Raw genomic sequence first — 15,945 nt, forward strand, 5'->3', positions numbered from 1 at the left:
AATAAGATTTTATCAACAATTTTCTACAATTGGCCAGTCATTGTTCATATTTCTGCTTAAATATCAACACTTTAGGAAGGTTTGCATGTCAAATGCCTATTCATGTGCACTTGAGTTAAACTGCCAGTGTAATCCAAACACACATTGAAAGTATTAAACACAACTTCCTCTGATCCTTCACAAGTATTGACAAAAACAGAAATAATGCACTATTGGGTTGCACAGTCCGAAGTGTGGCCTCCATTGCCCCGTTTATCCCTTCCTGCCCTGCTGTAGGACGTTTACTCCACCAGATGGAGACAAAAAGCCAAATAAATGTGGGCACACGTTGTTCCTGAGGTCAGCATCTCCGTGGATTTCACATTGTTATAAGTTGAGCTGGCAGCAGACAGCAGAGACACAGGGCAGACGTTCAAAAGGTCAAGGCTGCACATGTGACATCTCCTCCATCTCCCTCAATGATACAGCATCCACTTTTTACTGTATTTATTGATTGGTTTTCCTGAACGCAGGTCGGCGCGTGGCTGAGCGGTATGAAGCGCTTCCTGATGGGAGCAGGTGGGTGTGGCGCTCCGCTGCTATAAATCCGTGTGTGTGTGCTCCGCCAGCCTTCCGCTCAGCCCGACGCTGCCGGCTGCTCCAGTCCGGGCTCCTTCTTCAGTCATGGCTGGTAGGTCGCTTTTTTTTAAACTTTTCTGACGCTAAAAACAAACAAACAAAGCGTGTTGTACTCGTTTGCAGCCTGTAAACAAACTTCAGCAGCAGTGAATATCTGTGTTTTTTGCTAATGTTGTGATTAGTGTGTGGGTATGTTTGTTCGCTCTGACTCTGCATGTTGGGCAATAATGTTGTGTCTTTTTTTTTTTTTTTTTTTTTCTCCCACCTACCTTGAGTGAACTTCCCAAAGCAAGCACACGTTGACTCCACCTGTGTTTGACTGTCTATCGACTTCACATGCTAATTTCATGACATGAGGCTGTCAGCCATGTCTGAGAGGTGACTGACAGGCTTTAATGTTGGTGTAACATGCCATTTCACTGGGTGCTCCAGTCCAGAAACCAATGGAACAAACATTTTGGTGGATGTAAAAAGGTTTAAAACTTCTCATGCATGACATAAAAGCTAGATTTTAGATCCTGAGATTGAGAACCCTCATCCTTTATGTCCTGATTCTCCAGGACAGTTTTACCTCTCCAACACAGTCAAAATGGAAGGAGATGCTGTCTGTACGGTTCCTGAGTGACTGAATTGTGTGTTTGGTTGTGCGGTGGGTTTTGGCTACTATTATAAATACTACAGCCCAGGCCGGAGTTGCACCAATCGCAAAAGGGGGTGTGAGGGAGATGGCAGGCGTGAAGCTGTGAAGAAGCAGAGAAACAGAGCAAACTTTCCTGGCAGCACTGATGGCGAACGCTGCGCTCTGTGATGTTGTGTTTTCTTTGCCCATTATTGATGTTATGGCACCAAGTTGTTGATATACAATCCGTGTGGGATTGACTGTGGTCCACATGCCACAGGCACACAGCTGCCATGCTGATTTCATCATCTCAATTTATATGTGCTCTCACAGGCAAGTCATTGTTCAGAGACATGACTTGGCAGGTTGCTGACAGACTTTCCTCCCTGCTTTGAGAGGTGGTTGTACAGAGTCTGCACCAAACTGCAAATAAAATTCACCTTAATGAGACAGTAAATTTGGTGAACATTACTGAGCTTTTATTGTTCCTTAAACAAGTGAGAACTCTTCTAATGAGGTCCTATTGCCTGTGGTAAAACTGGGTCTTTTTAAGTAATTGAAGCGACAGTTGGTTTCAATTACTTAAAGACTTGATTAATTCAGATTGATTGGTATGTTTATGTTGCCTGGTGTTTTATGGTATTAATGGGTTTAAAGAATAAAATATATCCAGTATGAGCAAAAGGGCATTTAAAAAAGCAATTGGTGTAACACTTTGCATATTAGGCTTTTCCTTTTTTCTTTTTTTGTTTTAATCTACATCTCGTAATCCTGAAAGAAGTCTGTCTATAGCAAGACATTTGTTTCCTCAGTGTGTCTGTTTCAGTCAGTTGTATTTTCTTGTTTAAGTATTCTTGGAAATGTCTTTCACAAAGGGAAGTAGAAGGAAACCCAACATAAACCCAAAAACAAACACTTGAATATGTAGAAAATCAACAAGTATGTAGGAGATAAATTTGGACAATCTTAAAACAGGATCCACTTGTGAGTGAGGTTGATGATGACTACTAGTAGTACTAAAAGCATTAAAAATGCGACTTTAAAAGTACATGTGCAGAAACTGTGTTGATAATACATGAGCTACAACCACTTCAGTTTTTTTTTTTTTTTTTATAAAAACAACAAAAATGAAATTGTGATCTTGATCAGAAGGGTAGCTTCATCCTCAAAGTGGCTAACCTGTAATCCTGTTTTTCTCCTTTACAGATCAGGCTTTTGTGACGTTGGCAACAAATGACAACTATGCACGGGGAGCCATGGTTTTGGGCAAGTCTCTGCGCAATCACAATACATCCAAGAAGCTGGTGGCCCTCATTGGCCCCCAAGTTTCAGAGCCTTGCCAGTAAGAAACCTCGGTGGCATTTATGAATGTTCATGAATGACATTGGGAGATTTTGTTGTTTTCCATCTCGATGGTTGATGTTTCATTTAATTATATTGTGAATTATTAGGTCTGTGTTGAAGATGATCTTTGATGAGGTGCGGGTGGTGGATGTGATGGACAGTGGTGACACAGCTCACCTGGCCATGATGAAGAGACCTGACCTGGGCTGCACCTTCACCAAACTGCACTGCTGGACCCTCACACATTATTCAAAATGTGTTTTCATGGACGCAGACACACTGGTGAAACCAACTAAACCTTTTCATTTAGCAGTAGAACTTTAAGATGCTTTTTATTGCTGCACATTAACTATCAGTGTGTCTGTGATTAAACCCATCTGCTTGTATTTGTGTTGATGCATCTTAGGTTCTTTCGAATATAGACGAGCTGTTTGACAGAGAAGAATTGTCAGCTGCTCCTGACCCTGGATGGCCTGACTGCTTCAACTCTGGTGTGTTCGTTTTTAGTCCTTCAGTGGAGACCTATGGAAAACTACTTCAGTATTCTACAGAGCATGGCAGCTTTGACGGTAAGCAGGAGGGACGCGCTCATCCTTTGTCACATTCATAGTTGCGTAGTGTGCATCTTGTTTTGGGCTGAGATGTTTATCAAAATTTCTGATGGTTTGATAAAACAACCTTTTGAAGATGTTACCTTTTTTGGGAATATTGCTTAGTCATAAATTCAGTTAAATAAGAACATTGATATGTGCAGTGTCACATCATTGCCAAATGCATCACAAGACAGAATTTAATATCAACAATTTCTGGTTTCACACTTGAGTTTTGATATCGCTTTTTTTTTTTTTTTTTTTTTTTTCCTCCTCCCCAGTCACATACAAACATTTATGCTTTGACCTGCACTGACTAACATTAAATTCTTGGAAACATGATGTTTAACTGAGCTTGTTTATATTTTGCCCTAAGTAAGGCCTTTATCAAGCCCTGAGCCCAGACACAAGGCCCTCCTGTCACCAGGAGTCTAGCTTGGCTGAGTTATTCTCAGGGGCTTGCTGGGGTTGGGTGAAGGTTAAATTTGAGAGGCCCTGTTATGTACAGAGTACTGGTTGGCATTCAGCGGCTCTTCTCTATGGTGCACACTGTAATGTGACTGAATCGTGGTTGTTTTTGCTTCATATAGTGTTTGCCTGACAGCTTCTATCAAATCATAGGCTGAAAAGATCATCGGTCTACCTGACTAAGGGATGTGGTGTCATCCTACCAGTTTATCACATTTGCATCCCAGAAAAAAGACTATTTTATGATCGTTCTGTGAAACAGCAAAATTTTTTTTTTTTTTTTTAAGGATCTTGGTATGTCTGGTAAACATTTTCCATAGTGCTGCAATAAATCATGCCTAGCTTTATTAATATCCTTTTAAACCTTTGAACCTAGCTAGTATATAAAATTACAACACCTCAGTGGAGCGTCACATAGTTTTTGAAATAGCAAAGAACTATCAATGCCGTGATGAGCTTACATTAAGTTAGAATCCTTTACCAATAACCCAAAATTAAAACCCCAGGTGGAGAGTAATTAAACATTTTAATGGATAATGCATTTACATGACTTTTTAATACTTTGATCTTACTCTACGTAATTTTTTTTTTTTTTTTTTTTTTACATAAATTTCATGACATTTTCAGCTACAGTTTGTGGAATTCCTTGTTAATAAATTTAGCGCCGCATTAGAACTTTTATATAGATATCAAAGTCATTATTAAAGTTAAAATTATTGTCATGTTCTAAGTTACACATTTTAGACTGAGTTAAACTTGACAGCGCTCTCTGGTTACTGAATAGCTTGACTCGGTCTCCAACACATCTGTGTTTTTTTTTCTTCTACTGACTAGCTTTTTCTAAGTTTTTAACGAAAGCTCGTGGACATCATTTGCCAGTGGAGTCATCTCAGTTGCACTCTCACCTGACTAAGGAACATATATGGCTATCCTGCTACTGCATAACTACCATGAGGTCAAGTGATGACACCCCCCTGACAACTGAGACAGCAGTATTAAGTAATGAAGGTCAATGAGTTGTGGTTGAAAGTCCAAACTGAGACACAAGTAATGAATTTTACTATGTTGTACATTTTCAAAGTCAGGAAGGACCTACATGCATCATTCATTATGTATCTTTGTGATAAAATAAAAACAGCTTTAGTATCTGATATGTTGGTAAAGCTATTAAAAAAACTAAAATCCCAAAAACAAACATTCAAAGGTGTTAAGAGCTTAGCGATTACACAACATTGGAAGTTGTAATGCTGAAAGAAACGTATGGTTAAAATTTGGAAAATCTGGGCTAGTCTGTAGTCCTTTTGTAGCATTGAACCTTTGTTTCATTAAATGGCAAGCTGTTTTCCCTTGTGACAGTGTGGAGAAAAAATGCCATGGGGGAGAGTTCTTTGGAAAAACCAATTAGTTTGTTTAGCAGTAGCCAATGCTTTCAAGTGCTGATTCCTTCTGTCTGCCACAAGTGTTTGTTGGCAGCAATTTTTCCATCACAGTCAAAGCCCAATACAAAAGACCCTATTGTCTTAATTTTTTCAGAGAAGCTGCTGCAATTCCCACCATAATTTTATTAATATTACTGTGTCCAATATTCCAATGTGATGCCAGTCCCTCTATGCCTGTTGGTATGCTAATGAGTAAAGCTGTCTTATTTATAGACATGGATAGTCTTTTCATGTGTACTAGGGTATGAGTTGAAGCTGCTTTGACCTTTAGGACGCCAGGTCAGCTCTATCAGCATGATGGACACACAAACCTCTGTGTCCCCCTGCAGATCATGGATGATACTGAAATATTCCTGAGGAAAGGCAACAAGAAAATGTATTGAACCCTGAGGCTTTAGTTCTGCATCTGGGCTCTCACTGTTGTCTGCTGCCAAGACAAACTGGCAGAGTTGGATGCACATTCTTGCAGAGCTTTGGTCATCCCCTCAAAATGAAGATACTCAGTCCCATGTTGAGTTTTGAAATCCCCAGTGAAGGTTGTTGGGTTTTACGAACAGCTGCTCTGTGTGCTTCTTTTGTTTTATTTATTTATTTATTTATTTATTTATTTTTTAAATTTCTGTCGCACTCTGTGGTTTCATAGTGTTTGCATGCCTGTGCTTTTGAGGAGCAACATGTAAAAGTTCTATTCACAACCAATATCTCAACTTGTGCCAGTGTCAGTCTACTATTTCAGCACAAGTGCTTTGAATGAATGAATGAATGAGCTTTTGTCAAATAGATTGTTGCTTTTTTTTTTTTTTTTTTTGAGTTACAGACTTGTTGGTCTGTTGAAAAACAATTGATAAAGGGGTTGCTGGTTTTTTTTTTTTTTTTTTTTTTTTTTTTTTTTGAGTTACAGACTTGTTGGTCTGTTGAAAAACAATTGATAAAGGGGTTGCTGGTTTTTTTTTTTTTTTTTCTCCTCTCCTCTCGTTTTGAGTAAAGGTTCTCTTCTGCTCTGCTTTTATACCTAAAATATAATTTACATTAGATGTGTAACCCCCACCAAGTCAAGTCCTGCCCCTGTGCTAAATTATCTGAATTGAACAAGGATGAGTGACTGTACAGCCCTTCAATCAGGTGCCTGGGTTTGTAGGCAACTGAAAAGCAAACCATAACACGTTTTAATCCAGAGGGTGACGTTAATTCACATCAGCAGCTCAAAGACGGAGACAAAACATTTTAAATGCTTGTCTAGTTCAATTACTTAAAGCTGACTAGTCATGAATAGCCCTTTTTTATATTTGAATTTTTTTTTTTTTCTTGATGCCGATACGATAATGAATGTACTTTTGAATGTCTAAATTATTTATTTGGTTCTAATATGACATGCATTTCTATTAATGCATCCCTAAGCACACAACAAAATTAAATTATACTGGCTTTAATGGTTACTCACTTAGTCTGAATATTCAGCGTAATCCCTGGGACATTTTTCACTTCCTTTGGAGTTCGGCTGTTCCTTTTCAGTTTTGCATTGAAGTCATAGGCCAGCATGATGCATCGGCCAGGTATAGATAAACACTGTCTCTGAAAGGCTTCTAGTGTCGCTGAGCAGATTTTGAATTGGACTAATGGATTAAACAGTTTTAAGAATGGGGGATTCTGTTATTGCTCAATATCAGTTGAACAAGCCATCACTACTGTGGAGTAGTCACAAGCCTGCCTTCAGTCTCTTGATATATCTGGACTGACGTTCAATGCAAGTGGAAAGACAAACTAATCTTGCTGTCACAGGTGTACAGATCATCTGACTCCAATGCTTGTCCTCTTACACTGAGCTCTGTCATCCACTAAACCTGTGAAAGCATTTCAAAACAAGCATTTTGTAAGCTAAGTTGGCTGTTTACACCACCAAAGCAGGATCTTGTATCATGTCCACACTAACACAAACGCGTCAGACATAAAGGCACTTCTGATTTTTCCTGTTAACACTTCTGAAACGTTGCCCTTCGGAAGGAATTTTAAAACGTGGCTTGTTTTAGTGGTCACTGGGGTTGTGTCTAAATACTAGTTTCATCTCCATTCCAATCTCATTTATTCAATTAAATATTTGTTCAATCAAAGCAAACTTGATAACTTAATATTTGTGACTATTATTCAAGAAAAGTGGATTATATTTCACATGTCTGAATTGCCTTTCAGCATAATGACCATGACTATTTCTTTTTTCTGTTGCAGGGGGAGACCAAGGTGTTTTGAATGGCTTCTTCAACAACTGGGCAACAGCTGACATATCAAAACACCTTCCCTTCATCTACAACCTCAGCAGCATAGCAATCTACACTTATCTTCCAGCATTCAAACAGTGAGTATCTGTCTACCAAGGTGTCTAAAAACAAAACAATAAAAAAAAAAAAAAAAACATACACAATGTTTCAGTAGGGAGTTGCTGTGTTACTGAAACCTTTTCTATTAGCTACGGAGCCAAAGTGTAAGAAGACACTCGATCACATGAATGTGTAGTCACGTCGTGACATGACGAGTGAGACTATACGAGTAGTAAGACTCTGGCTGCTCTGCCCGAGAGTCTTCCAGCAGGCTTCATGGTTTGATATCCATCCTGAGCTCCCAACAGCTGATACAAATCCTAAAATAGAGCCGTTTATTTTAGGACCTTTTATGTTGGCCTATAGGACCGGTCATTGTGCATGGCCTCTGAAGCCGCACATAAACCTTTCTCCTCATGGGAACAAACCTCATCAAGCTTTTAGGTTTGTCATCAACATGGTCAAAATGTATTTAGCTGTTGTCAGCAAAGGTGGTTTGAAGCCTGACAAGCTAAACCAGGACTGGCCACTGTGCAGTCCTTGTGATCGTCTGGCCCATGAGGTTAAAGGGGAAAAACTCAGCTGTTTTAGATTTACCTCATAAGGCAAAGCTTTAGCCTTTAGCAATCATGCGGGCTGTATTTTGAAATGCTTGCATGGTACGAGTGCACTTGATTTGGAAAATAAAGGCCCACCCCCGAACTAAAGAAACCTCTCAGGGCCCGACTTGGCTGTATTTATATACACATGTAGTTGGCTGGTATCTTAGGGGGTTTTTCCAGATGGACACCACTTAATAGTCACTGACTACTCCTTAATTATGCCTTGTTGCTCTGATATAAAAGTCAGGGAAAGGATTTGTAAATATATTGTATCCACACTAAATAACTTTTTCAAAGGTATTCAGAAAGTGTTTACATAAACATGGTAACTGTCCTAATGTCATTGTACGTCCACGTGTAGACGTGATATCTTTTTGTTGATTTTGTTTCAGACAAATTTGTAGTTGTAGTGACTTGATAAAAGGCTGTGTTAACAAATTACAACTTCAAGAGAAATGGATTATAAAAATTGAATTCAGTAGTTTGAACCATAATCAAACATCAACAATTGAAGTGAAGTGTTTTCGTGTCTAGATTTTAATCCTCATTTACCGTATTGTGCGCATTTCAGATATGGTGGCAATGCCAAGGTGGTCCACTTCCTTGGGAAGACCAAACCATGGAGTTACACATATGACCCCAAAGCAAAACAGATTGCAGGAAGCACACACGAGGCTACTACACATCCCACCTTCCTCCTGGACTGGTGGACCCTGTACTCCAGTGATATAGTGCCCATGCTGCATGAGCAATATGGAGACCAGCCGTTTCACTCTGGATGTGTGGAGGTGAATGAAAACATGTTTTTGTTTATCAAATATGAAATCATGATTAATAATATGAATATTTTATAGATGGAAACGGAGGGTTATATGTATAAAAAGAATTTGACAATACAAATGTCTAACACACTAAAATTTTTTATTTTTCTGAATTTGCCAGTAAAATACCATTACAAAAAATTTATATAGTATGTTATCACTGTAGCAGAAACATGTTGTTAAATTCAAAATGCTTACAACCTTTGACCATCAAAGGTTTCTGGCTTTTCTCAGGAAATGTTTGAAATAGGGTTGTATTGTTTTTGCTATCATGTGTGCTATTCTTCATCTTAATTTATTTGAACTTTTTTTTTTGTTTCCTTTTCAATTCTGGATGATGTACTTTTTTTTTTTTTTATTATTTTTTTTATTTTATTTTATTTTTTTTCCTGTTTTTCCCATTTATCTCAAAGTTCCAGCATAGTGAAATGGTCACTTTTGAGAGTGAACAGGTATGGAGAAAATGGTTTGTTAGCTTACCAATCAATAACAGTTTGTTGGCAGCTGGTTTATAATGCTATTGCTACTGTTTTTCTAAAATCAAACGCTTCTGTGTGTTTGCTGTGGGCTGTTAATTTTGAAAGGCTATGTGTGGCCCATTCAGTGCATCAAACAGCATTCAGCAGAGACCGTTCAGTCTGCCGTTTTCAGTTTTCCTTTATTTAACTATTGTGTATCATTTCAGGTATTTGCTCAGGTGGAAAATTTCCCTTCACAAGAACAAGTTCCTGAACCCCAGCTCTCCTCAGACGAACGGAAAGAGAAATGGGAACAAGGTCAGGCAGACTACATGGGAGTGGACTCATTTGACAATATCAAGAAAAAGCTTGACACTTTTCTCAAATAAAGAAGGAATGGCACAGGGTATCAATCCAGCACTTACAATTGAACAAAGTCACCACAGGTCTTTCAAAGAGCACCACCAATACTGTCGACACATTTTGAAGACAGGCATTGAAATGGAAAATCAAAAGTTAAATATTGGCTTTAACTGTCTATGCAAGCCTGTTATTACTCAGTTAACCTACTGATGCATGTTCTGTGACATTGTGGGGAAAGTCAGGAAAAAAAAAATTATGAAAGCAGTGATTCATTTTTTGGGGGGGAAGTTATTAAAACATTTGCATTATACCTTTCTTTGTTAGTGCTCTTTTTGAAAAAGGAGATGGCAACAAGAGTTGACCTGGGCCTTGCGTGTCTGCTACTAAGTATTGGAGTCACTAATGTACATTTTTCACTTTTCACTTTTACTTTTTTTTTTTTTTTTTATACACGGTCATCTCACGGTGTGCAAGCATTATTTGTTTTTTTTTCTCTGCATTTCATTTATTGTGCTTAAAACTGAACAACCATTGTTTAGCACGGATATAAAACATGTTTACAAGACTTCTAAAGGCCATAGCTGGTCATTTAGTCGCCACACATAGAGCCTTAGTGTCTCGCATTCTCTACTGCCATCATCCTATTTCATCTTCAGTTGCATCTTTTCAATAAGTGGTTATAAATAGTTTTTAAACTTTCTTGCATTTTACTTGAACAGGATGTTGGCTGTAACACAAAATCTTTCATCTGGAAACATTAAAAACATTAAAAGTTGTTCAGCTGGGTTTTTCTTCTTTCCTTGGTGAAAATGATATTGATTATGCTCACTTCTATTTTAAAATATAGCTCACATGATTTATTTTTTTTTTTCATGGGATATTTCCCAGGAATACTTATGCTGCCTTGCCATGGTATGGGAAAGATGAACATTTCCATTTGTGAAGTGGAAATTACAAGTGCCTTGTTTTCGAGTGCTTTTGTTGTCGTAGTGAAGCACGGCGGACCTGCAGTTTATCCTGACCTGTTAAGTGAGTAAAACTGTTTGACTTCCTGACCTTTCCATCTTCTCTTGGGAGGTAAAACCAATCAATATGGTATTTTTTTTATTTATTTATTTATTTTTTTTTAAATGAAACTAAGTTTAAATGGTGATGTTTTTAAAGAACTGCATGCCACAGCATTATGTAAGCTACAAACTAACCAACTAACATCAGCAGGGAACTTTTTACTGAATACAATGCTTACAATCCTTAATAATTTAGTTGCTCTCCGCCATGCTGAATGGTCAAAGTTTCTCATCTCAGCAGCTCGGGTATCATAAAAATCATTTTTTCGGGTGGAAATTGCAATTCCAGTGGGTGTTCATGTCGGTTTTACTATATCTACTATTTACTATAATTACTGTAGGACTTGAATGCAGCATGTCTCATTGGACCAAACTACAACATCTGGGAAAGGCCTTAATGGATCAGTTTTAGTAATTAAGCTGAATTTGACAAATATTTATCTTACTCCAGTTTGAGTCATTTCTGTCCCTTTCTCAACATTTCCCAAATTGTGAAATATCGTCAATTCGACGGAGTTTCTGGGAAGATCATTACTCGTCGGCTACTTCCGGTTTCGCCGAATACAGATTTCCAGTCAGACCGAAATGGATCCGTTATACCAAACTTTTCACAGTTAAAACAAAAAATCGTAACACGTATACATATCTTAAAAAAACACACACTGGCTGCCGGTCATGCTGTAATCTCGACAGGATCTGACCATTTAACCGGGATGTTTGGTGCGCATGAGCGGAAGTTGCCTCGAGTTTAGTTTATTTGGGCTGACGGCCGAGCTGGGCTAAGAAAATAAAACAAACAAAAAAGATCTGACAAAACACGAATTTAAACCGAGTTTCAGATCCGGCATGCCACCTTCCTGAGCAGCTTTTTGGCCGTCTTTCTCTCTCCCCATGTGACCGGGGGGCGGGCCGTGACCCCCGGAGGCTTCAAGTAGCTCCGCCAGGAAAGTAAACATCGCTCCGCCAAGATGGCCCCGCAGTCGGCTCTCCGGACGGCGCTGCTCGTCTTTTTCTCGGTCCTCCTCACCGTCCTGCTGGGCTTCGGGCTGCCTGCTCTGTTGAATGCGGTCATGAGGCTGCTGGGTTTGCCGGAGAGCAGCGTTAGCGAGTGTATAGTGGTGCTGTATTTATTGTTTGTGCTGTGTGCTGCGACGCCCCGGATCCCCCGAGGATCGGTGCAGGTAAAGAGTCAGGACAGGTGTCGTTTGAACACTTTGAACACAGACACACACTGAACAGGATCAGACGGGAAAACATGCAGTCAGACAGAGAGCCGTGTCTTCTCACCAAGCAGATCCGCTGTTGTCAACAAGGATCGTCCCGATTGTTCCGATTGCGTAACTTGACTTTATACAGTTTATTATAGACAACCAATGCGTGAATTTTATGCTGTGACATATTAAGCTGGCATTGTGAGATGGATTGCGCTCTTCTCTTGGAAAAGATAGAAAAGTGTGACTGACCTGGTCCTGTCTGCAGGTGAAGGGGAAAGCTGTGCTCATTACAGGTTGTGACACGGGGTTCGGACACGCTCTTGCCAAACATCTGCACAAACTGGGCTTCACAGTCTTTGCTGGATGTCTCCTGAAGGTATGAATGAAACCTACAATCTGGAATCGTTTATTTATGTATGTGTAGATGTAATTCAAGTTGCCAAGATAAAAACTAATGAGGTCCAAATCAACAGCACAGCAATTGGGCTCTACCAGGAAGGTTATAATGCCTTTTAATAGTTTGTTTATTTTCCTAGAGGTGTTGATTCAACTTAATGGCTATTTGCAGTTATTTGTTGAGCTGAGAGGCATTTCTAATATTAAGTCTACAATGATTATTAAATTCATTAATTGGTTCAACAAATAATTGAAAACAATGTAGTGAAAAAGCAATTAAACAGAACCACAAAATCAAATTTTCCCAGACCGTAATGTTGGATGCCTAGAAATTGAAAAAATCAAATTTTATGAAGATGGAATTCATTGCAAGATTGTTGTATTTGATTGTAGTACTTCTCGTAAGGTGTACTTGATAATGTGGTAGTTGTATCTTCAGTGTGTACAGGAGCATCATAGCGTTCCTCTGGATTTAGAGACTGCTGTGGACTTTCAAATGAGCTTTTTCGAAGCGTTGATGACATTGCATGTTAACCTGAGTTTGTGTAACTGCAGAAAACTGATAATTGTGTAGGATAAAGGTGGAGACGGGGCAAAGGAGCTGGAGGAGTTTCACTCTGATCGCATGAAGGTAGTCCAGCTGGATGTCAGCAGTGAGGAGCAGGTGACCCAGGCTGTGGAATATATCAAAGACAGCCTGGATGACCCCGAAAGAGGTAATGAATAAATAAATAAATAAAAATTGGCACCCATTTTTACTTACTCACATAAAACAAGCTGTACTTATGCTTTGCTCTTTGACTTTCCTTCACTGTTCATGATGCAGGTCTCTGGGCCGTGGTGAACAATGCGGGTGTTTCAACATTTGGAGAAGTAGAGTTCACCTCCATGGACACCTACAAGCAAGTGTCAGAGGTCAACCTGTGGGGCACCATCAGGGTCACCAAAGCTGTTCTGCCCTTAATCCGCAGGGCCAAAGGTAAATCAAACTGTTCATCACACATTAAAGCGTGACAAATAAACATGATGACAGTTAAAAAGTGTCTAACGGTCGTGCCAAACTGCAAACATCTTCAACAGTCAAGCAGCTTTGTTTTCCCCTCATAGTTTTTTTCGTCATGAATAAATATTAACATTGTTAGAATTCCTACAGTGCAGCCAATCAGTAAGTTATGTCACATGATTTCTATCAGGAATGTTAAGATTCAAACAAGCTTGTAGTAAACTGATATATTTAAAACCTTTCCTACAAACAAAACTCAACTCAACTTTATTCACGTCCCAAGAAAGCACTTCGTTTTACAGCAGGAACAGAAACACATGCACAAAATATAAAACTTGGCCCACAGTGACTCACAGTGGTTGTTCACACAAAAACACACAATTGCGTAATCCATATAAACAAAACAGGTTAGATGAATCACCAGAAAAATAAGTACCTGAAAAGTAAATTAAAATCCTGCTAGGTAAAGGTTTGCTAACGCTCCCCAGAATTAAATGGCATGAACCTTTTGATATTTCTCTTGTATACTATAAAGATATATTTACATTATATTACACTACCTAATTTCTTATAGCACTTTTCTTGCTAGAGAAAAAAAATCTTAAACAAGAAAAATAATGCATAGTAAATGAATTATGAAATTAATTTAAAATGAAATATGATTAACTGTCATCAAGTAAACTAAAACAAAGGCATTAATGCATTGAGTAAAAGGTAGTTTTTAAAATGGGTCTTTGCAGCTGATCCTTATTAAAAAGAAGTAGTGGTTGCTGTGAGTTGGAAGTTTATTCCATAGTTGAACTTCAGACATGGAGTTTTAACAGGTTTAATCAGCTGCGCTTACAAGGCATTTATTGCATTTCATAATATTTGTTGTTAGTGGATTTAATATAAATTGTCGTCTATATACATGAAACTATTGTTTTATAAAGGGTTTGAAGAGCTTGAGTATTTTTCTGATGTCCTCTGCTTCTGGACTGCAGGCCGTGTGGTGAACGTGGCCAGTATGTATGGGAGGATGGGAAATGTCATGCGGTCCCCTTACTGTGTATCCAAATTCGGCGTTGAAGCTTTTTCTGACTGCCTGCGCTACGAGATGAAGGGCTGGGACGTCAAAGTGTCAATAATCGAACCAGGGAACTTCATCGTGGCCACCGGCATTCTGACCCGCGACATTGTAGCCAGCACGGCCAACAAGCTGTGGAGCGAGGCACCCTCAGAGGTGAAGGAGGATTACGGGAAAGCCCATTTTGAGCACAACATGTCTCTCATGCGTTCTTACTGCAACAGCGGACACAAGGACGTGGCTTCTGTTTTGGATGACATCACTGACGCCATCGTGTCCAAGCGGCCTTACTCGCGCTACAACCCCATGGAGCCACACTGGTGGATCAGAATGCAGCTGATCACCCACCTACCTGGCGCCATATCCGACTTGCTTTATTTCTAAAAGAGGAGCTGTTCCTGTGTTAGCTCCCTCTGTTTGTGACTCAGACCACAGATAGCAGTAAATCTTTTAACTGTTTAGCACAGATCAACGGTCTTACCCTGAAGAGAGATACTTATTCCTCAGCACTTGAAATCATTCACTGACCAAGCCTTAAAACTTACTGGTACTTAAACTGTAAGTTAACTATTGCACTTTGCTTTTTTTACATCTTACGAAAAACAACTTTTATCTGTACAGATATATTCCGTGATAAGTAGTAACTACTTTGTGTTAGATATCGGCAGGGCTATGACGTACGCTGCATCTTTCCTGCTTGCTCTGGTGTTATTGTCTCTTTCCTCTTCTTTTTTTGTCCCCAATTGATTTTGCTTTTTTGCATTTTGGGAATCTTCTGGGGCCCCACTGGCACGAGGACCCAAACAGTTGGAGCTCAAGAGAAGGGTCCTACTGTTCTGTTGTGCCTGTTGCTGGAAAAAACTGAGGTCAGCTACTGTAAGGCCATGGTGAGATTTGGCTTGACTCAGCCCCGGAGTTACGTAACAACAACACAAGCCCACTTTGTCTCGCATGCTCCATGCTGGCGTGCTACTGCAACAGTAGGGTTGAATGATGTGATGAATGGGTGTGCATGAACAAAAACGATGCATCTCACCACCCAGCCCCACTCTTCTTTGGGGTATAGGTATTCTGTATGTAGAACGACCGTATTACAATCAATGCATCATTTTTTTTCCAAGAATGATTTCAAATAAAGTGATCAAATGTGGTCCATGTTTTTGAGATTATCAGATTGGCAGTAAATGTAATGGGTCAGTTTGCCACCAGGTGGCGGTCAAGCAGCATCTAAACCTGCTGCTGTTTTCCTGCACAAGCCATCTGCTGTTGGTCCACATATGTAAATGTCACCAACATCAGCTAAATTAAGGTTCAATTAGAACAAATCTGAAGCACAGTGATTACAAAGTCAAACAGTTTAACACAGTTAAGGCCTGAAAATGTGCAAATGATTAGGAAATCAGTTTAAATATTAAAAAAAAAAAAAATGACAGCGTAAGCATCCAAATTTAAAAAAAAATTCTTAAGACATTCAAACTTTGTATCAAAAAGAAAATGGTACATTATGATTTTGACGTTGTTTATTATGTCTTTTGAACACTCTAATAAACTCTTCTAAATTATTA

General features: G+C 39.2%; 2 protein-coding genes across 3 annotated transcripts; both read left to right on the forward strand.

The window, feature by feature from the left end:
* The first annotated feature begins 615 nt into the window (after positions 1-615).
* Positions 616-10,410, forward strand: LOC115060888 (glycogenin-1-like). Of its 2 annotated transcripts, XM_029529025.1 has the most exons (8): positions 616-670; positions 2,444-2,579; positions 2,689-2,863; positions 2,988-3,150; positions 7,302-7,428; positions 8,564-8,780; positions 9,227-9,265; positions 9,499-10,410. In XM_029529025.1, exons 1-8 carry the CDS (start codon positions 664-666, stop codon positions 9,658-9,660), a joined length of 1,026 nt encoding a protein of 341 aa, XP_029384885.1. In that variant the 5' UTR covers positions 616-663; the 3' UTR covers positions 9,661-10,410. The 2 variants fall into 2 exon arrangements, with proteins under 2 accessions (XP_029384885.1, XP_029384886.1); XM_029529026.1 differs by lacking the exon at positions 9,227-9,265.
* Positions 10,411-11,442: 1,032 nt separating this feature from the next.
* bdh1 (3-hydroxybutyrate dehydrogenase, type 1) lies at positions 11,443-15,945 on the forward strand. The gene is made up of 5 exons (XM_029528602.1): positions 11,443-11,882; positions 12,181-12,291; positions 12,886-13,027; positions 13,138-13,290; positions 14,298-15,945. The coding sequence occupies exons 1-5, from the start codon at positions 11,670-11,672 to the stop codon at positions 14,762-14,764; spliced, it is 1,086 nt and encodes a 361-aa protein (XP_029384462.1). The 5' UTR covers positions 11,443-11,669; the 3' UTR covers positions 14,765-15,945.

The sequence above is a fragment of the Echeneis naucrates genome, chromosome 20, assembly GCF_900963305.1.
Source record: "Echeneis naucrates chromosome 20, fEcheNa1.1, whole genome shotgun sequence".
Lineage (NCBI taxonomy): Eukaryota > Metazoa > Chordata > Actinopteri > Carangiformes > Echeneidae > Echeneis > Echeneis naucrates.

Coding starts and splice junctions, on each gene's coding strand:
- bdh1 (XM_029528602.1), top strand. CDS start 11,670: ATGGCCCCGCAGTCGGCTCTCCGGACGGCGCTGCTCGTCTTTTTCTCG. Junction 13,028..13,137: donor CCTGGATGACCCCGAAAGAG/GTAATGAATAAA, acceptor TTCATGATGCAG/GTCTCTGGGCCGTGGTGAAC. Junction 13,291..14,297: donor CTTAATCCGCAGGGCCAAAG/GTAAATCAAACT, acceptor TCTGGACTGCAG/GCCGTGTGGTGAACGTGGCC.
- LOC115060888 (XM_029529025.1), top strand. Junction 2,580..2,688: donor CAAGTTTCAGAGCCTTGCCA/GTAAGAAACCTC, acceptor GTGAATTATTAG/GTCTGTGTTGAAGATGATCT. Junction 3,151..7,301: donor AGAGCATGGCAGCTTTGACG/GTAAGCAGGAGG, acceptor TTTCTGTTGCAG/GGGGAGACCAAGGTGTTTTG.